This window comes from Rhinoderma darwinii, chromosome 2 (genome assembly GCF_050947455.1).
Source record: "Rhinoderma darwinii isolate aRhiDar2 chromosome 2, aRhiDar2.hap1, whole genome shotgun sequence".
NCBI classification, from domain to species: domain Eukaryota; kingdom Metazoa; phylum Chordata; class Amphibia; order Anura; family Rhinodermatidae; genus Rhinoderma; species Rhinoderma darwinii.
The window spans coordinates 353,438,847-353,461,234 of record NC_134688.1 but is presented as its reverse complement, the minus strand read 5'-3'; the positions used below and the strand labels follow the sequence as shown (position 1 = coordinate 353,461,234).

Here is a 22,388-nt window from a genome sequence, read left to right as displayed (position 1 = left end):
GTTAGGAATGGGAGTGTATGATGCTGACGAATCAGCATCATCCACTTCTGTTCGTTAACACCCAGCTTCTGGCAGTGCAGACACACAGCGTGTTCTCGAGAGATCACGCTGTGACGTCACTCACTTCCTGCCCCAGGTCCTGCATCGTGTCGGACGAGCGAGGACACATCGGCACCAGAGGCTACAGTTGATTCTGCAGCAGCATCAGCGTTTGCAGGTAAGTAGCTACATCGACTTACCTGTAAACGCCGATGCTGCTGCAGAATCAACTGTAGCCTCTGGTGCCGATGTGTCCTCGCTCGTCCGACACGATGCAGGACCTGTGAGTGACGACACAGCGTGATCTCTCGAGAACACGCTGTGTGTTTGCACTGCCAGAAGCTGGGCGTTCTGAAGAGAAGTGGATGATACTCGTCAGAACACCCAGCTAGTAAAAGTAGTAAAAACGTCCCGATGTACGCACATAATACACGCCCACTTGGACTTTTACTTTTAAACACACCCACTTGGACTTTTGCAAGCCTCATTTGCATAAATACAAAAATGGTCATAACGTGGCCAAAAATGCTCGTTTTTAAAAAATAAAAACGTTACTGTAATCTACATTGCAGCGCCTATCTGCTGCAATAGCAGATAGGGGTTGCAAAATCTGGTGACAGAGCCTCTTTAACTACTGTCTAATAGGTGGTGTTTACCTTCCTCTGGATCAACACTGCTGGATAATAGGTTTAGAGTCCACTTGCTACATCTGTAGATGGACTTGGGTATTTTTCTTTTTTATTAGCCCCCCCCCCCCCCTTAAAACGTATGTTTTTTTTTATAATATCTGGAATGGTTTATTCAGGCTTTTGCATGTGGTTTACTCCAAGAAATAACTTTTGAAACCTAAAACCAGTCTATCTGAAATGTATAGAAACAAATTAAATAAGATTTACTAGGGAAACCTTGTCATGGGTCGTCAAATCTATGTCCTAGATCCAAGGCAGCATGGATTTACTGCTGCGAGATCATGGCAAACAAATCTGTTGTACTTTTTTTTACTTCAAGGGGTTGTCCACTTTTGAAAAACAATCCAGCAATACCTTTTAAATATACTTACTGTCTCAAAGTTGCAGATGTCTTCTAATTCTAGTGTCATGTGACTCCGCCACCGTCTGAACTTTTCTTTTCCGCTGACGTCTCGTTCGGTCTTCAATCCCGACTTCTGGATGAGCTCCTCTTCCGGTCTTCTTGCTTCTTGTCTTCTGAGTGACGTCTTCTTCCCCTTGCGCCGACGCATGCGCAGTAACCTACAATATTTTGCTCATGCGCATTGAAAGCCATTTCATTGCGCATTAACAGTAGGTTCATTGTGCCTGTGTTCGAGGCATCCTAAGCCTCCTCAATACCTGCCCCTACTTAGATTACATCTCATTGCGAGCACTGTTTTATTTTCATTCATGTTATCCCTAAGTGACTGCTGGCCCCGCAAAGTTGATGATGGCATTGAGGAATAACGTTCATGCGCAAAGTATTGTAAACACACCACTATATAAACAATACAGCGTAAAGCTTTTTAAATAAATAAAATAGTTGAAACTATAGTCTCAGGACAAAATTACAAGGCAGCAGCATTGCAATGATTTTTTAAAAAAAGTTGTGGAAAACCTCTAAGGCCCTTTTACACATGCCGATGAGCAGGTGAATGAGCGCATTTTTGAACGCTCGTTCTCGGTCGTTGGCCCGATCAGCAGACAAACAATCAAACACAAATTTTATGCAGGCATTAATTGGCAGTCGGCAGCACATCTCCAAGTATAAACAGGGATGTGCTGCCAACAATACTAACACTGTATGTGCCCGAACTATTGCACTAATCGTTCAGTCACATGTAGTACTGATGATTGCTCCATATCAATGGAGCTACATGAGTGCTGATCGACTTGCTATATTGTCGATCGGTGCTCGTTACAGCCAGAAAATCTTCCAGTGTAAAAGGCTCTTTAATAACTAGAGGGGTCAGGTGGGTCTGTGGATATATTGTACTTGGAAGTTAGCAAGGCCTTTCCAATATGTTGCAATAAATTCAGAATATGAAAATCCTTGATTTGACTAAAAGAATGTGAAATGGATAAATGTAGCGTCGTTCGGCCCTCTTGCACCTTCACAGGCGACGTTCACCTCACATCAATGACACGTCGTGCTCTGCAGTTTCCACGTCGGTTATTCCCAATGGTGCCATTTGTCCACTCACAATATTCTTTCACCACAGCAGCACGCAAACCGTTCACAAACTGCGCTGTTTGAGAAATACTGCCACCCTTGGCCCGGAAGAAAATAATACACTGATTGCCCCTTTTACCCATGGCAACATCGAGTGATGTGTTCACACCCACTTGAAGCCCTCTATCATTACAAATGAATTTGTACAGCGGGAGTTCTTAGCTAATGCTAGAAGGTAGACTGCCACCTATGTACTATTTTTCTCCAAAATCATTTGTTACAGTTTAACGGATTGTAAATCGTAGAGATATATAATGCCATTTTGGGACGCAGCAAGGAGAGGTCAGACCTCACTACATAAAGGAAGTAACTGAAACGTTCGATCAGGAGTGGTGCTGTACAGGTGAAATCAGAAGGGGCTGTTGGGCTTTACCATCACTGCCTCCCTGTTGTCCCAGTAATTTTTGGCGTCTCGGTGGTCAAATACCCAATGATTTGCCATAACTTAGTATTTATGAAAAATGTCCCTTTCGAGTTTTATCCCTTGTAAATATTTTAGTCCCTACCCTGCAGCTTCCTTTCTGTACACATGAGTAGTTTCCAGTACCTCTTTAGTGTGGGCAAGTAAAAAGAACAGCCTGAATGGGATTTACCAGCTGGACACAGACAAGGGTGTGAGGGCAGGCTGCGGATTAAAGTCCAGCGTTGTAAATGTATGACCTAGTGATGACGCGGGCACAGAATCTGAGCGAACGCCCAGACATCGAAGAGATCAAACCAAAGGCAGGGGGGGCTCCCTTTATTTTATGGCTGAGCATCATGACTCGAACGGCCCCATGACTGTCATATATAGTTGCCGAAAGGCTGTACCGAAGGCATCAGTCATATGTGCCGGTCTGTTTTTCACTGGTAGGCAGTAATGCATTGGAATACAGAGGTATTTATAAGCAATATTTGTTAAAGTCCCCTAGTGGGATAAAAAAGTGAGTCGTCTGTTTTGAGCTGCCCAAATGGCTAACATCGCTAGTTACCTACAGAGGAAAGCAGTAGAAACTAGGGTTGCACGACTCATCGAAATATCTATCCTATTGAGGGTGCTGTGCACCCTCAAATGGTTTAATACCATTTAATTCTGGTATTTCGATACTAATCTGTGCAGCCGCACATCTGAGTATTGTAACACATGAATGTAGTTTGAGCGGGGCTATGGCTGTTTAATACAGCTGATGCCCCGCTCCTGACAACTAGTGTGCGCACGCGGTCAGCGTGTGATTCGGCCGGTGCTGCACTAATGAGCACTGAAGACAGAGAACATGGTGAGTGCACTGTAAAACACCCCCATTTTTTGTCCGTGCCGACCCCACCGCTCGTTAGTGCAGCGCTCACTAGAGTTTAATAATTAAAGTAAAAAATAAATAATGCATTTAAAAACATGCACACACCCATTATTTACAATAAAACACAAGTCCATACACGAAATCTGCACGCATTCTGTATCGTTGCGACCGTAATAACCTGAACAAAAAATTTATAGCGTCATTTATGATCATGCTGTAAAAAAAGAAACTCTTTTTTACTTAATGTGAGGGACGAAGTATTATGAATTTTGAACCTCCATGTGCCTCATTAATAGTAATTAACCCCATCGTGTACCTCACACATTAACCCAATGTTGTCCATTATGACTGAGAAACATGATCGGGCTAATTACTATTAATGTGAAGCTCAAGTTCGGGGGTTCAAAATTCATCACACCATGCGCCTCACCTCATAAAATGCAAGATTTTTTTTTTATTGTTGGCAAAGCATCGTTTTGGTATCTAGTATTGCATACTACATGAAGTCCAAATTCTGGTATCGTGACAACCCTAGTAGAAACATGACTTTTGCAGGTCTTTGTTATTGTATCCATGTAAAAAGGTGTAGTTTTAGTCTGCCATGCAACATATGCAAGTTTAGGTTTCCAGTGTCCACTTAGAGGCTCTGTCACCACATTATAAGTGCCCTATCTCCTATATAAGGAGATCGGCGCTGTAATGTAGGTGACGGTAATGCTTTTTATTTTGAAAAACTATCTATTTTAAACCACTTTGAGCAATTTTTTTTTTAGCTTTATGCTAATGAGTTTCTTAATGCACAAGTGGGCGTGTTTTACTTTAGACCAAGTGGGTGTTGTAGAGGAGTGTATGACACTGACCAATCAGCATCATGCACTTCTCTCCATTCATTTACACTGCACTAGCGATATAGTTATATCGCTATGTGCAGCCACATACACAAACACTAACATTACTGCAGAGTCATGATAATGAATATACATCACTACCAGCCTGGACGTGATGTTTATTCAGACTCCTGACGTGTCTGTAGCATCTCTGAGATTCACAGCAAGGCAAACGTAATCTCGCGAGATTACGATGTAACCTGTCATTTTCAACGAGATTAAACTTGCCTTGCTGGAATCTCACAGAAAAGATTCAGACGTGTCAGGATTCTGAATAAACATCACGTCCAGGCTGGTAGTGATGTATATTCATTATGAGGACACTGCAGTAATGTTAGTGTTTGTGTATGTGGCTGCACATAGTGATATAACTATATCGCTAGTGCAGTGTAAACGAATGGAGAGAAGTGCATGATGCTGATTGGTCAGCGTCATACACTCTACAACGCCCATTTGGTCTAAAGTAAAACACGCCCACTTGGGTATTAAGACACTCTAGCATAAAGCTAAAAATCGCTCAAAATGGTTTAAAATAGTTCGTTTTTCGAAATAAAGAGCATTACAGTCACCTACATTATAGCGCCGATCTTCTTATATAGGAGATAGGACACTATTAATGTGGTGACAGAGTCTCTTTAACTGAAGTTTCTAGCATCTTGAGCTCCAAATCCTCCACTTCCCCCTCCTCTTTGCAGTTGACTTATGGCTCTACTCGTATCAAAACTGATGGCAGACCCACTTTACAAAAAGTTTATATTTTATATTATAATGCAAAAAAAAAGTGTCTTAATTGTTGCTGTTTTTGTGTCTTTTGGTTGCATTCTCTACTAATTTATTTTTTATGAAAGCTAAAGACTAAGGCCTCATGCACACGACCGTAGCAGTGTGCACGGCCTGTCATTACAGCCACAGTGTCATCCGCGGGCTGCCCGTAAATCACGGACCGTGCACACATTGATTTCACTGAGCCCGGCCAATGCACGGACCGTGGAAACCACTGTCGTGTGCATGGGCCCATAAAAATGAATGGGTCCGCAATTCACCCGCAGATTTGTGGGTGAATTGCGGCCGCAAAAACTTGTTTGTGTGCGTGAGGCCTTAGGCGTCTATCCCGAAATTGTGCTATTAAAAAATACAACTCGTCCTGCAAAAAAAAAGCTCATCAATGTATGTAATCAAAAAATAATTTTTGGGAGTAAAACTAAATCTGGCTTTTTATTTTTATTTTTTTAAATGGGTTTAAATGTTAATTTTTTTTAAAATAATTATTCTAAATTCTGTCCCCTATATATCATATATTGTTCCTGCTGACTAACTGCAGCTGCATGTAATCTATTAAAAAAAATATCAAGTTTGCAGATACTTTTGTCTTTCTTGTTACTTAGTGTAACTAGTATTATAGTCCAAAACTGTACTAACAATTCTGCAGTCAGAGCCGACATCTCCCAGCATTTTTTTTGCTGCCTCAGCTTTTCCCTCTATTCTACGATAAATTTTTATACCAATAGGACCTATATAGTAATCTGATGTAGAAAAGACTAACACTCCCAGCATGTAGTTCAGCTAGGCGCATTACATTATAGGGGCTCTGCCAGGGCAGGGCGATTATCACCTAAATCCAAATCACGATTACTTGAACATGTAACCGATTACGATTAATAAGCAATTATTTAGGCCACACCTTTTTGCATGCTACGCCATTGAATTAATATTTATCCCCTGAGCTTGCTGTATACTACTGTATATAATATGCCCTGGACACTGCCCCCACACGCTATAGTGCCCTCCACTTGGTACAATGCCCCCATGGCTGCCCTTCACAGGGTATAATGCCCCCATAGCTGCCCTTCACACAGTGATTCAAAAAGGATGGTGCTAAAGTCAAGGCCTGTAGTTAAAGCAACATCAGTGGTAAATGGCCAGTGACTGAATCAAAGCAAAACTGGATTAGTTGCCCATATCAACCAATCACAGCACAGCTTTCACTTTCAAGTGCCAAATATGAAATGTGCTTACATAGTGTGACATAAGATGGCGACATGGAAGCAAGAAAAACGCTTTTTGCGTGTTGGAATTTGCAGGAACGGCGTCTGACAGTACAGCGAAACTTTCAGAATAAATTTGGTAAATGTGCTCCGCATACAAACTGCATTTCACGTTTGAATCCATTCGAAACCACTGGGTATTTGTCATGGGAAAAGTCTGGGCCGCCTAGAGTTACACGTTCACTTTTGGGGCTCAGGAAAACCACGTACTCTATACAGGACTTGCCAAAAGTAAACGTGTTTTGTGCAATGCATACCCTTCTTTTTTGCCGAGGATCCGGTCACTGGCCACTCCTACCTGGACATGCTAAAGGAATGGCTTATGGTAGAACTGGACTACCGATTTGTAGTGTATAGATAAAACTTGGCTAGTTCTCATGTTAATAACTTTGTTCTCTCGGTTATGAATACCGAGGCTATAATTTTGCACCATCCTTTTTTGATCACCCTTTATATGAACTGTAAAATTGTGATCAAAGGTTAATTTAGGCGATTTAAAACCAATTAGTGAAAATACCCGAACATCCATGTAGCACACCATGCTTACTTAATATGAGAGCACGTGGTAATTAAAACGTAACATGAGGCAACCCGTTAGTGACGTGGTGATCTGGAGGGGCGCCAGTCAGCAGACCAGTGTTTAATGTAATAATGAGTAAATATACGGATTCAATAAAATTGTCTAATTGATATGAGCGGTATAGGCCAAGTAATATTAGAATATATTCTCATATTACGGTACTACGTTTGGCTTTATTTCTCTTTATTTCATCCTATTACAAAAGTGTCACCCGCCCTGTTTCTAAATTAAGATGTAAGCATGCAAAGAGACATGAGACTTGAGTTGGCATTCAAGAAGTCTTCAGGTCAGTCGAAGAGGGAGTCGTGCCAATTATTACCACAGAAACCCACATTTTGTATTAATCGCTATGTTCACATTTGTCAGACTAGAGAGTACTTTTTATTGTGGTACAACTGGATGCCAGCTCCGTAACAATGTTAGGTTTGAACAGTATAGCCATACCGATGCACCAAGTTAGTTGCCGTTTTTTTGGGCAAGTTTGTAGGTCTGAGTATTTCTCCGGCGAAATGCCTTGAGATAACGGGGGATCTGAACCTGAAAGTACTTAATGGGATTGCTATTTAAAAGCTAAAACTCTGCAAGTGCCTCAATGTCAGGGGGCAGAATAACCTACAGGTTTTATGCTCTCCCTAAATTTCTAGGGTTTACATTTGCCATTTATGTTGGTATAAGGCTGGGTTCACACAACCTATTTTCAGGCGTAAACCAGGCGTATTATGCCTCGATCTACGCCTGAAAATACGGCTCTAATACGTCGGCAAACATCTGCCCATTCATTTGAATGGGTTTGCCGACGTACTGTGCCGACGACCTGTCAAAAGACGCCGCGTAAAATTACAGCCTCGTCAAAAGAAGTGCAGGACACTTCTTGGGACGTTTTTGGAGCCGTTTTCTCATAGACTCTTTTGAATGAAAACAGCTCCAAAAACGGCCGAGAAAACGGCACGAAAAACGCAGCGAAAAACGTGAGTTGCTCAAAAAACTTCTGAAAATCAGGTGCTGTTTTCCCTTGAAAACAGCTCCGTATTTTCAAACTTTTTTGGCTCAGCGTGTGAACATACCCTTACAGTTCATATAAAAAGATGACTGAAGTTAAAGAACTTTCAAAGTTTGGTTAAAGCATAATTTTGTTTCACATTTTTTATTCAGGTATATCCATCCCACAGAATGGGGAGCCTATTGGGGCACAAGAAGCGAAAAACTGCATCTTTCAGATCAAAGAACTGATCATTTCACGGCTCAACCAAGCTGTAGTGAACAAACTAATCAGCTCCGTAGATTACCTACGGGAAAGTTTTGTGGGGACACTAGAAAGATGTCTCCGCAGTCTAGAAAGGTCCCAGCAAGAGTCCTCTTCACATGTTACAAGCAACCACCTGAAGCAGGTAAGAATCGAGCATCTGGGCAGAATTGGACTTCCACATCGTATTACCATGTTTTTACTGCAGTTTTGTCTCCATTTTCTTGCGCGTGTTAATTGTGCAAATTGCCTCAGTGTTGTGATGCAATTTTTGGCCATGCGGTTTTTACTGGTGAAGCACATTATAATCAACACGAAAACACCCTGTGGAATCTCCGCCTCAAGCTAGCCAAATGCAAACGCAAAAGTTGGCCAAAATGCACCATTTCGAACAATCTTAAGAAATTACGCAAATGACTGCTTACCGATGTCTGCATAGGTGATTGGTCATCCTGGATTTTTAACTGTGTATATGGTATATGATGCATTTAGCTTTTTTAAACTACAGTACTGGCCAAAAGTTTTGAGGTTGACACAAATTTTGCTTTTCACAAAGTTTGCTGCGTCAGTGTTTTTAGATCTTTTAGTCAGATGTGTCTATGGTCTACTGAAGTACAATTATAAGCATTTCATACGTTTTAAATTTTTTTATTGACATCAAGTTTATGCAAAGACTCAATTCTTAGTGTTGACCCTTCTTTTTCAAGACTTCTTTAATTCACCCAGGCATGCTGGATATCCGCGTCTGGGCTAAATCCTGACTACTGGCAACCCATTTTTGCCTAATCAGTGCTTGGAGTTGATCACAATCTCTGTTTTTGATTGACCACAGGTTCTCAATGGGATTGAGATCTGGGGAGCTTCCTGGCCATGGAACCAAAATTTCAATGTTTTGTTCACCAAGGCACTTAGTTATAACACTTGCCTTGTGACATGGTGCTCCATGCTGGAAAAAGCATTGTTCATTATCAAATTGCTCCTGGATCATTGGGAGAAGCTGTTCTTGGAGGATGTTTTCTTTATTCATAAGTGTTCTTAGGCAAAATTGTGAGTGGGCCCACTCCCATTGATGAAAAGCAACCCCACACATGAACGGTCTCTGTATGCTTTACGGTTTGCATGACACAGGACTCATGGTAGCACTTATCTTTTCTTCTCCAAACAATCATTCTTCCAGATGTCCCAATGGTCCGAAGGGGGCTTCATCAGAGAAAATAACTTGACCAGAGTCCTGCAGTCCAATCCCTGTACTTCCTGCAGAATGTCAGTCTGTCCTTGATATTTTCCTTGGAGAGAAGGTGCTTCTTTGCTGCCCTTCTTGACACCAGCCCTGCCTGCGTGTGCGTGCAGATGTGCGGACACCTGCCTGCTGCCATTTCTGAGCAAGTTCTGCATTGGTGTTGAACCGATCCCGTAGCTGAATCCTCTTTAGGAGACGGTCCTGGCACTTGCTGGACTTTCTTGGGCACCCTGAAGCCGCCTTCACAGCAATTGATCTACTCTCCACGTTCTTGATCCGATAAATGGTTCATTTAGGGGCAATCTTACAAGCCGCAATGTCCTTGCCTGTAAAGCCCTTTTGATGCAAAGCAATGATGACTGTGTTTCCTTTGGAGGTAACCATGGTTAACAGAAGAAGACAATGGTTTCAAGCACCAACCCCCTTGTAGACCGTTAGTGACCGGCCCATAGTGTTTCTACGTTGGTCACTAACGGGCCTTATTCCGATGCAATAGACTTTTTACGTCGCTGCATCGGAATAAGTAAACAGAGCAGGGAGCTGTCAAATCTCCCTCTTCTCAGCTGCCAGAGGTAGCTGAGGGCTGGGGGCATCCCTGCTCGACCGGGTGAGATCGATAGGAGTATTGATCTCACCCGTTTAACCCCTCAGATGCGGTGCACAATAGCGTGCACCGCATCTGAGTGGTTTTGGATAGAGGGAGGGGGCTCCCTCTCTCTCCCACCGACACCCGGCAATAAGATCGCCAAGTGTCTGTGTCTCCGATGGCAGACGGGGGCCTAATAAAGGCCCCCACGTCTGCCTGTGGTGAATGCCTGCTAGATCATGCCGCAGGCATGTCCTAGCAGATGCCTGTCCGTTTTACACGGACAGGCATAATACACTGCAATACAGACGTATTGCAGTGTATTATAAGGGTATGTGCACACACACTAATTACGTCCGTAATTGACGGACGTATTTCGGCCGCAAGTAGTGGACCGAACTCCGTGCAGGGAGCCGGGCTCCTAGCATCATACATATGTACGATGCTAGGAGTCCCTGCCTCTCCGTGGAACTACTGTCCCGTACTGAAAACATGATGACAGTACGGGACAGTTGTCCTGCAGAGAGGCAGGGACTCCTAGCATCGTATATAACTACGATGCTAGGAGCCCGGCTCCCTGCACTGTGTTCGGTCCGGTACTTGCGGCCGAAATACGTCCGTAAATTACGGACGTAATTAGTGTGTGTGCACATACCCTAAATGTGATCGGATTATCGCATAGTGAAGTCCCCTAGTGGGACTAGTAAAAAAGTTTAATAAAAAGTGAAAAAAAATGAAAAACCCACTTTTTCCCCCTTACAAACTGCTTTATTAACAAACAAGATAAAGTAAAAAAAAGTCACACACATTTGGTATCGCTGCGTCCGTAACGACCAAAACTATAAATTTATTACATCATTTAATCCGCACGGTGAACGTCGTAAAAAATAAAATAAAAAAACATACACAAATTGCTGTTTTCTTTGAATCCAGCCTTAAAAAAAATTTTTGATAAAAAGTGATCAAAAAGTCGCATCTACTCCAAAATGGTACCGATAAAAACTACAAGTCGTCCCGCTAATAAAAAGCCCTCCTACAATTGCATTGGCGGAAAAATAAAAACGTTACGGCTCTTCAAATATGGAGACACAAAAACAAATAATTTTGAAAAAAAAAGTGTTTTCACTGTGTAAAAGAAGTAAAACATACAAAAACGATACAAATTTTGGTATCAAAAATAAAAAGTGTATAGCTCTTTGAATGAGACGATGGAAAAACGTAAAAAGATGGCTTGGTCATTAAAGAGGCTCTGTCACCAGATTCTCAAATCCCGATCTCCTATTGCATGTGATCGGCGCTGTAATGCAGAGAACAGTAACGTTTTTTGTTGTTGTTTTTTTTAAAAACGTTCATTTTTGGCCAAGTTATGAGCTATTATATATTTATGCAAATGAGCTTTGAAATGGACAACTGGGCGTTTTTTTTTTTCGTTATGTCCAACTGGGCGTGTATTGTGTTTATAACTGGGCGTGTTTACGTGTATGACGCTGACCAATCGGTGACCAGTCAGCATCATACATTCCTCTACATTCATTTACACAGCAGCGATGTGCAGCCACATACACAGAGATTAACGTTAATCAAGTGTCCTGGTAATGAATACACATGACCATCCAGCCTGGACGTCATGTGTATTCAGAATCCTGACACTTCTGAATCTCATGTCAGATTTCCAGCAAGGGAAACGAAATCTCGTTTACCTCCGTAATTTCGCGAGATTTCGTTTCCCTTGCTAGAAATCTCAAAGAAAAGATTCAGAAGTGTCAGGATTCTGAATACACATGACGTCCAGGCTGGATGGTCATGTGTATTCATTATCAGGACACTTGATTAACGTTAATCTCTGTTTATGTGGCTGCACATCGCTGCTGTGTAAATGAATGTAGAGGAGTGTATGATGCTGACTGGTCACTGATTGGTCCGCGTCATACACGTAAACACGCCCAGATAAAAACACAATACACGCCCAGTTGGACATAACGAAAAAAAAACGCCCAGTTGTCCATTTCAAAGCTCATTTGCATATATATATAAAATAACTCATAACTTGGCCAAAAATGAACGTTTTAAAAATAAAAAATAAAATGTTAGTTATCTACATTGCAGCGCCGATCACATGCAATAGCAGATAGGGATTTGAGAATCTGGTGACAGAGCCTCTTTAACCCCTTAAGGACGCAGCCTAGTTTTGGCCTTAAGGCTCAGAGCCCATTTTTCAAATCTGACATATTTCACTTTATGTGGTAATAACGTCGGAATGCTTAAACCTACCCAAGCGATTCTGAGATTGTTTTCTCGTGACACATTGGGCTTCATGTTCGTGGTAAAATTTGGTCGATATATTCAGTGTTTATTGGTGAAAAATTGCAAAATTTAGAGAAAATTTTGAAAAAATTGCATTTTTCAGAATTTAAATGCATCTGCTTGTAAAACAGACGGTTATACCACCCCAAATAGTTACTAGTTCACATTTCCCATATGTCTACTTTAGATTGGCATCGTTTTTTGAACATTCTTTTATTTTTCTTGGACGTTACAAGGCTTAGAACATAAACAGCAATTTCTCATATTTTTAAGAAAATTTCAAAAGCCTTTTTTTTAAGGTACCTCTTGAGTTCTGAAGTGGCTTTGTGGGGCCTATGTATTAGAAACCCTGATAAAACACCCCATTTTAAAAACTAGACCCCTCAAAGTATTCAAAACAGCAGTTAGAAAGTTTTTTAACCCTTCAGGCATTTCACAGGAATTAAAGCAAAGTGGAGGTGAAATTTGCAAATTTCATTTTTCTTGCTGAATTTCAATTTTATTCATTTTTTTTTCTGTAACAAAGAAGGTTTTACCAGAGAAACACTACTATATATGTATTGTCCAGATTCTGCCGTTTTTAGAAATGTCCCACATGTGGCCCTACTGCGCTCGTGGACTAAAAGACAAGCCCTAGAAGCAAAGAAGCACCTAGTGCATTTTGAGTCCTCTTTTTTATTAGAATATATTTTAGGCAGCATGCCAGGTTTGAAGAGGTCTTGAGGTGTCAAAACAGTAGGAATCCCCCAATAGTGACCCCATTTTGTAAACTACACCCCTCAAGGAATTCATTTAGGGTTGTTGTTACCATTTTGACCGCACATTTTTTTCACAGCACGTATTTGAATTGGGCTCTGAAATGAAAAAAATGTCATTTTTTCCAATAAAATGTCATTTGTGATCAAAATTTCTTATTTTCACAGGGAACAAAATACCCCATTTTGTTGCCCAATTTGTCCTTAGTGTGGCAGTACCCCATTTGTGGTGATAAACTGCCGTTTGGGCCCATGGGAGGGCTCAGAAGGAAAGGAGCGCTATATGTTTGTTGGAGTCCAGATTTTGTTGGATTGGTTTTCGGGTGCCATGTCGCATTTGCAGAGCCTCAGAGGTATCAAAGCAATGGAAACCCACCAAAAGTGACCCCATTTTGGAAACTACACCCCTCAAGGAATTCATTTATGGTTGTTGTTAGCATTTTGACCGCACAGTTTTTTCACAGCACCTATTTCAATTGGGCTGTGACATTAAAAAAATGTCATTTTTTCCAATAAGATGTAATTTTTTACCAAAATTTCTTATTTTCACAGGGAACAAAATACTCAATTTTGTTGCCCAATTTCTCCTGAGTGCATCAATACCCCATTTGTGGCAATAAACTGCCGTTTGGGCCCATGGGAGGCCTCAGAAGGGAAGGAGCGCTGTGTGTTCTTTGGAGTACAGATTTTGCTGGTTTGGTTTTCGTGTGCCATGTCGCATTTGCAGAGCCCCAGAGGTATCAAAGCAATGGAAACCCACCAGAAGTGACCCCATTTTGGAAACTACACCCCTCAAGGAATTCATTTATGGGTAATGTGACCATTTAGACCCCATAGTTTCTTCACAGAACTTATTTGAATTGGTCTGGGAATGAAAACAAAATTATTTTTGTCAAATAATATGTAGTTTTGGCTGAAAATTTCTTATTTTCACAAGAAACAAAATACCCCATTCTGTTGCGCAATTTGTTCTGAGTGCCGCAATACCCCATTTGTTGTGATAAACTGCCGTTTGGGCCCATGGTAGGGCTCAGAAGGAAAGGACCACCATTTGGCCTACTCGGGATTTTCTAGTGCGAAGTCATGTATGCAGAAGCCCCTGAGGTACCAGTACAGTTGAAACCCGCAAGAAGTGACCCCGTTTTAAAAACTACACCCTTAAGGCATTCATCTAGAGGTGTAGTGGCCATTTTGACCGGAGACCTACACCCCATAAACTGTAATGTGGGTTCTCCCGGGTATGGCAATACCCTACATGTGGCTGTTATCAGCTGCCTGGACACACAGCAGGGCCCAGAGGGGAAAGACTAGGGGGGATAAGCTGTGCGGAGTGCATCAGGGTAAGTAAAATTGGGGTAAATTATAAACCAAGGGATGTATGATAAATTTTAAAACACTCATACAGAGCTCTGGTTATTCGGGACACGTGTCACATTGATATATTGTGTCATCCCTTATCGCCCTCTTATAGCAGACTTTGCACCTCTTTTGACTTTTTCCCTTCTTGCCAGTTTGGGGAACTTCCCCTGGAAAGTGTTGCCCTGGTACGATGCGTGTGGGCTCGCTTCCAGAAGTACTGGGTGCCCCCCCTTCTTGGTCCCTAAAGATTAGGTTCTTGATAATCACCTCTTGAAATTCCAGGAAAGTTCCCGTCTGGCCTGCACATCGACGTAGCACGTACGCATTGTACAAAGCCATCTATATGATGTTCCCGGCCAGCTTCTTATACCACACCGCATGGCGCTGTAGGGCTTCAGGGCTTGATCTTACAAGTCCATCACTCCCATGTACCTATTGTAGTCCAGGATGCAGTCTGGTTTGGGGGTGGCCTTTCCTTCATATATCCTAAACCTGTAGGTATACCCTGATGCACTCTCACAGCTTATACATCTTCACGCCATACCTTGCCCTCTTACCCGGCAGGTACTCGCGGAATTGAACCCTCCCTTTAAAATGTACCAGGGACTCATCAATAGAAATACACTTCTCGGGGGTGTATGCTTGGGAAAACCGGGCACTGGAACGGTCTAATAAGGGTCTCCGTTTAGACAAACGGTCAAAACTGGGGTAATCTCGGGGTGGGCACGGCTCATTATCAGTATAATGTACGAAGCGAAGTATTGCCTCTATTTATTTTTTTAGGTTCCAGTTCAGTTCTGAAGTTGCTTTGAGGGGCCCATATATTAGAAACCCCTATCAAATACCCCATTTTAGAAACTAGACCCCTCAAAGTATTCACAACAGCATTTAGAAAGTTTATGAACCCTTTAGGTGTTTCACAAAAATTTAGAGCAAAGTAGAGGTGAAATTTACATTTTTTTTTTTGTCAGAAAATCCTCTTTATACCATTTTTTTTATAACACAAAAGGATTTATCAGAGAAACACAACTTAATACGTATTGCCCAGATTCTGCAGTTTAGAGAAATATCCCATATGTGGCCCTAGTGCGGTGATGGACGGAAGCATCGGCCTCCGAAGCAAAGGAGCACCTAGTGGATTTTGAGGCCTCTTTTTTATTAGGCACCATGTCCGGTTTGAAGAGGTCTTGTGGTGCCAAAACATTGGGAACCCCCCAAAAGTGACCCCAATTTGGAAACTAGACCCCTTGAGGAATCCATTGTAGTTTTCTTGGGGTGCATGCGGCTTTTTGATCAGTTTTTATTCTATTTTTAGGTGGCGTGGTGACTAAAAAACAGCAATTCTACTATTGTTTTTTTTTCGTTTTTTTTTACAGCGTTCACCGTGCGCTATAAATGACATATTCACTTTATTCTGCGGGGCGATACGATTACGGCGATACCAGATGTTAATAGTTTTTTTTTATGTCTTATGGCGTTTGCACAATAAAATACGTTTTGTAAACAATCATTCACTTTTTGTGTTACCATGTTGTAAGAGCCATAACGTTTTTATTTTTCAATCAATAAAGCCGTGCGAGGACTTATTTTTTGCGTAACGAACTGGAGTTTTGATCAGTACCATTTTTAGGTACATGCGACTTTTTGATCTCTTTTTATTCCATTTTTTGGGAGGTGAAGTGACCAAAGAATTGTGATTGTGGTTCGGTTTATTATTATTTTATTTTACGGCGTTCACCGTGCGGGATAAATAATGAAATAATTTTGTAGTTCAGGCCGTTACGGACGCGGCAATACCAATTATGTATAGTTTATTTGTTTATATATTTTTATTAATAATAAAGGACTGATAAGGGAAAAGGGGGGATTTTTACTTTTATTACTTTTAAATCTTTTATTTTCTAATTTTTACACATCTTTTTTTAACTTTTTTTTCACTTTATTACTTTGTCCCACTAGGGGACATGAGGGCAGGAGGCTCTGATCGCTATTCTAATACACTGCACTACATGCGTAGTGCAGTGTATTAGAACTGTCAGCTACTCACTGACAGCAAGCATAGTGGGTCCTGACGTTGTCAGGACCCACTAGGCTTCCGTCTATGGCATAGCCGGACGCCATTGTTTGGTGTCCGGTTGCCATAGTCACCATCGCCGGCCGCTATCGCGTAGCAGGCCGGCGATGGCAGCTTAACCCCTAAAAAGCCGCGATCTCTATAGAACGCGGCTTTTAAGGGGTTAATCAGCGGGGACACAGCGATCGGTCCCCGCTGTAGGAGCTGTGACAGCTGCTGAACGAGACAGCAGCGTCACAGCTCCTGTATGTGTCGGGAGGACGGCCGAAACGGCCGTTACTCCCGAGACGTACTATTACGGCATGGAGCGCGAACTATACAGCTGCCATGACGTAATAGTACGTCAAGGAGCGGGAAGGGGTTAAAGAGGCTCTGTCACCAGATTTTGCAACCCCTATCTGCTATTGCAGCAGATAGGCGCTGCAATGTAGATTACAGTAACGTTTTTATTTTTAAAAAACGAGCATTTTTGGCCAAGTTGACCATTTTTGTATTTATGCAAATGAGGCTTGCAAAAGTCCAAGTGGGCGTGTATTATGTGCGTACATCGGGGCGTTTTTACTACTTTTACTAGATGGGCGTTCTGACGAGAAGTATCATCCACTTCTCTTCAGAACGCCCAGCTTCTGGCAGTGCAGACACAGCCGTGTTCTCGAGAGATCACGCTGTGACGTCACTCACAGGTCCTGCATCGTGTCGGACGAGCGAGGACACATCGGCACCAGAGGCTACAGTTGATTCTGCAGCAGCATCAGCGTTTGCAGGTAAGTCGATGTAGCTACTTACCTGCAAACGCTGATGCTGCTGCAGAATCAACTGTAGCCTCTGGTGCCGATGTGGCCGACACGATGCAGGACCTGGGGCAGGAAGTGAGTGACGTCACAGCGTGATCTCTCTCGAACACGGCTGTGTCTGCACTGCCAGAAGCTGGGAGTTCTGAAGAGAAGTGGATGATACTTCTCGTCAGAACGCCCAGCTAGTAAAAGTAGTAAAAACGCCCCGATGTACGCACATAATACACGCCCACTTGGACTTTTACTTTAAACACGCCCAGTTGGACTTTTGCAAGCCTCATTTGCATAAATACAAAAATGGTCATAACTTGGCCAAAAATGCTCGTTTTTAAAAAATAAAAACGTTACTGTTATCTACATTGCAGCGCCTATCTGCTGCAATAGCAGATAGGGGTTGCAAAATCTGGTGACAGAGCCGCTTTAATGTCTAAAATAGGCTGGTCATTAAGGGGTTAACCCGTTAGTGACCGGCCCATCGTGTTTCTACGTCGGTCACTAACGGGCCTTATTCCGATGCCATAGACTTTTTACGTCGCGGCATCGGAATAAGTAAACAGAGCAGTGAACTGTCAGATCTCCCTGCTCTCAGCTGCTAGAGGTAGCTGAGGGCTGGGAGCGTCCCTGCTCTGCCGTGTGAGATCGATATTAGTATCGATCTCACACATTTAACCCCTCAGATGCGGTGCTCAATAGCGAGCACCGCATCTGAGTGGTTTTGGAGAGAGGGAGGGAGCTCCCTCTCTCTCCCACAGACACCCGGCGATACGATCGCCCAGTGTCTGTGTCTCCAATGGCAGCCGGGGGCCTAATAAAGGCCCCCAGGCTGCCTAGAGTGAATGCCTGCTAGATCATGCCGCAGGCATGACCTAGCAGATGCCTGTCCGTGTTAAACGGCCAGGCAGTAATACACTGCAATACAAAAGTATTGCAGTGTATTATAAATGCGATCGCAGAATCGCATATTATAGTCCCCTAATGGGACTAGTAAAAAAATGAAAAAAAAGTTTAATAAAGTTAATTTTAAAAAAAATATGAAAAAAAATGAAAAACCCAGCTTTTCCCCTTACAAACTGCTTTACTATTAAAAAAACAAAATAAAGTTAAAAAGTTACACATTTGGTATCGCCGCGTCCGTAACGACCCCGACTATAAATCTATTACATTATTTAACCCGCACGGTGAACGCCGTAAAAAAATAATAAAAAACTATGGAAAAATTGCGGTTTTCTGTGAATACTGACTTTAAAAAAAATGTAATAAGTGATCAAAAAGTCGCATCTACTCCAAAATGGTACCAATAAAAACTACAAGTCGCCCCGCATTAAAAAAAGCCCTCATACAACCGCATCGGCGAAAAAATAAAAACGTTACGGCTCTTCAAATATGGAGACACAAAAGCAAATAATTTTTAAAAAAAAGCGTTTTTACTGTGTAAAAGTAGTAAAACATACAAAAACGATACAAATTTGGTATCGTTGCAATCGTAACAACCCGCTGAATAAAGTTATTGTGTTATTTATACCACGCGGTAAACGGCGTAGATTTAGGATGCAAAAAAGAGTGGCGAAATTTCAGATTTTTTTCTATTCCTCCCCCCCCCCCCCCACAAATGTTAATCAATAAATAATATGTACCTAGAAATGGTGCTATTAAAAAATACAACTTGTCCCGCAAAAAACAAGACCTTATACAGCTATGTCGATGCAAAAATAAGAAGGTTATAGCTCTTTGAATCCGACGATTGAAAAACGTAAAAAATAGCTTGGTCATTAAGGTCCAAAATAGGCTGGTCATTAAGGGGTTAAAGCAACCAGTCTGCTCCTGTAATTCAATCAGCATGACAGTGATATCAGCTGCCTTGTCCCTGTTAACTTTCTCCCAAGCTAAAGAGAAGATCACTGAAATGACGTTAGCAGGTCATTTTGTGGCAGGGCTGAAATGCAGTTTTTGTGATTGTTCATTTTTATGGCAAGGACTGACTTTACAATTAATTGCAATTCATCTGATCACTCATCATAACAATCTAGAGTTAATGCAAATTGCCTCTATAAAAACTGAAGCAGCAAACCTTGTGAAAACCAAAATTTGTCAGTCTCAACTTTTGGCCTGGACTGTATGTCCATCTGATGTACGATTGATCAGGTGCATATTGGCTGAACTTAGTCCTAGTGTGTGTGTGTATTATAATCCGGTATAATTGCACTACGATCTGCTGTGGTAATAGTTTTCACATATAGAGTTCTGGGGTTTGTGCTACCCTGGTTACTAGTGGGATGGTTTCAGAAAAGTAGTGTTCTACCATAGCTTTTTGGAATAAAGAGGAATATCAGTGGGGGTATAACAGTGTAAACTATTTTATGTATACAATTAATCTTTATTCCAAAAATTAATTAGTCCTCAAAAAAGTCATATCCTGTTAATTGGTTTTTAAAAAAAAAACACTTACATTAACATTTCAAAGTAAAATTATTCATGTTCTTTCATTAAAGGGTCCTCCACCCAGTAACCATTTTCAAACTGCATATAACCATAAGATGGTATAGATCGTGTAGCATAAATGAAACCCATAGTACAGTGACCTTCTAGAGTTGCATATTTCGCTGTTAGCCGTCACTACAACGGTGCTTGTTGTATTAGAGAATTTATAAGACTTAAACTAGTGTAAAACTCCTTAAACTAGAAGATTCCATGCAACATAAAACAAACTATAAAACCGATTATCTGCATGCTTTAGGCTTCGTTCACATCTGCGTCGAGACTCCATTCATGGGTTCCATCGGACCTTTCCATCAAGGGAACCCATGAACAGAATCCAAACTGAAACAAATGCAAACTAAAACCTATGGTTTCCATCACCATTGATTTCAATGTTGAAGGATCCGGTGCAAATAGTTTCTGTTTTGACGGTGTTTAGCGCAGTAGACTATGGTATTGAGTCCATCAAAACAACGGAACCATTACACAACGGTGACAAACGGAAACCATTTGCACCGGGTCCGTGACGCAAACGGAAACCTATGGTTTCCATTTGGATTCCGTTCATGGGTTCCTTTGACGGAAAGGTCTGACGGAACCCATGAATGGAGTCCCGATGCAAATATGAACGCAACCTTAGTTAGTCAGATACTGTGGTGTCAGTAAAACATGTTACACAACTTCCCTGGGTTGGTAATTTTAACATTTACTCTACCTTCATCTAATGACTGGTTTACTCGTATACTTTATATGATCAGTAAATACAGCAGAATCCTCTTTGTACACCTCTCTAAAGAAGTTATGTCTTGTCAGATATTGAATGCTGCGTATCACGTGGAGGTCACTTTTAATTCTGGATCCACAGTCACCAGGATGGTGTGGGAGCAGATTGTCCAGGTGAGAAGGACACATTATAAATGACTGTTTTAATTCATTAACATTAACCAACTGTAATATAATGTACTACGCTGTGCTGAAAACATATAGGTAGGGCATATTTATTTTATTTAACTTTTGGCTGGGTATTTACTAGCCTTGGATACAAGGGACTCAACTATTTTCTTATTGTCACCTACTTGAGGGAACTTCAGTGTCTTGTATTCCACATGAAATAACAATTCTGGAATAAATTAACAACTGGATGTTACCATTCTCCTTGTCAGAGGTGTGTCCCTCAGTCTCAATCTTTCAGCACTGATTGCACAATGGCAGACTGTGTAGCGACACCGCCCAACTGGTAACAAGGAGTTGTCCATTTATTCATAAATTTCTAGGAAGGATACTGATACAACCTAGAGTTCTTTAAAAAAAAAAAAAAAAAAAACAATTTCAGACCTGTCAGGAGAGGTGACCGGTCCTCTTTAACCCCTTGGAAACACAGCCAGTTTTGGACTTGTGGACGCAGCCCTGTTTTTTAAATCGGACATATCACATTATGTGGTAATAACTTAACTTAATGCTATTTTTCCAAGCGAAATCTGAGATTTTCTCGTAACGTATTGTACTTTTCTTAGTGGTAAAATGTGGTTGATACATTCAGTGTTTGAAACACCAAAATTTAGAGAATTTCTGAGAAGCGGTTTTCTAAATTTGAAAGTATCCACTTGTAAGACTGATCGTAATACCGCACAATAGTTACTAATTAGTATTTTCCATATGTCCACCTTTATGTTGGCTTCATTTATTTTTTTAGGACTTCAGAAGGCCTACAACTTAGCAGCAATTTTTCTTATTTTCCCAAAAACTTCTGAAACCTTTTTTGAAAGTTGTTTTTTTTTTTTTTTTTAGCCCTTAAGGCATTTCACTGGATTATTTTTTTTGCCGCCATTCACCGGTTTTCTTCAGAATTTCCATTAAAAAAAATTTTTTTCTGTAACACAACTGGTTTTACCACAAAAACACAGCTCAATATTTATCACCCATATTCTGTCGTTTTTAGAAATATCCCATATGTTGCCTGACTTAAACACTGGCCTCAGAAATGAAGGAGCACATTGTTGTTTTTGTGGCCTTCTTTCTATTACAATATATTCTATGGACCATGTCAGACTTGAAAAGGGCTTGTGGTGCCAAAACCTAAAAAACAAACCAAAAAGACCCCATTTTTTAAACTACACCCCTCCAGGAATTAATCTAGGGGTATAGTGAGCATTTTGACCCAACAGATGCTGCAAAAATTTTTAGAATTGGTCTATGAAAACGAAAATCGGAATTTTTCCAATAAAACATAGAATGTTTTAATTTCCACATGGAATAAAAGAGAAAAAGCACCCTAACATTTGTAAAGCAATTTCTCTTGAACAGCAATACCCCATTTGTGGTCCTACTAGGGGACTTTAACCCCTTAACGCTCCAGGACATACTATTATGTCATGGTAAGTGTATCGTTCGCGCTCCATGACATAATAGTATGTCATGGAGTAAACACGGCGCCGTTCGCGCGGGGCGCGTTCATGAGCTGTGATAGCTGCTGTTTCCGACAGCAGACTATCACTGCTCAATGTGCC

General features: G+C 41.4%; 1 protein-coding gene across 1 annotated transcript in view; it reads left to right on the top strand.

Moving 5' to 3' along the window:
* Window positions 1–22,388, top strand: part of DSTYK (dual serine/threonine and tyrosine protein kinase) — a 98,860-nt gene that overhangs the window by 34,792 nt on the left and 41,680 nt on the right. The window contains exons 4-5 of the mRNA XM_075853781.1: window positions 8,204–8,439; window positions 20,695–20,778. Coding sequence (XP_075709896.1) covers window positions 8,204–8,439; window positions 20,695–20,778 — 320 coding nt within the window. The remainder of the gene's footprint in view (window positions 1–8,203; window positions 8,440–20,694; window positions 20,779–22,388) is intronic.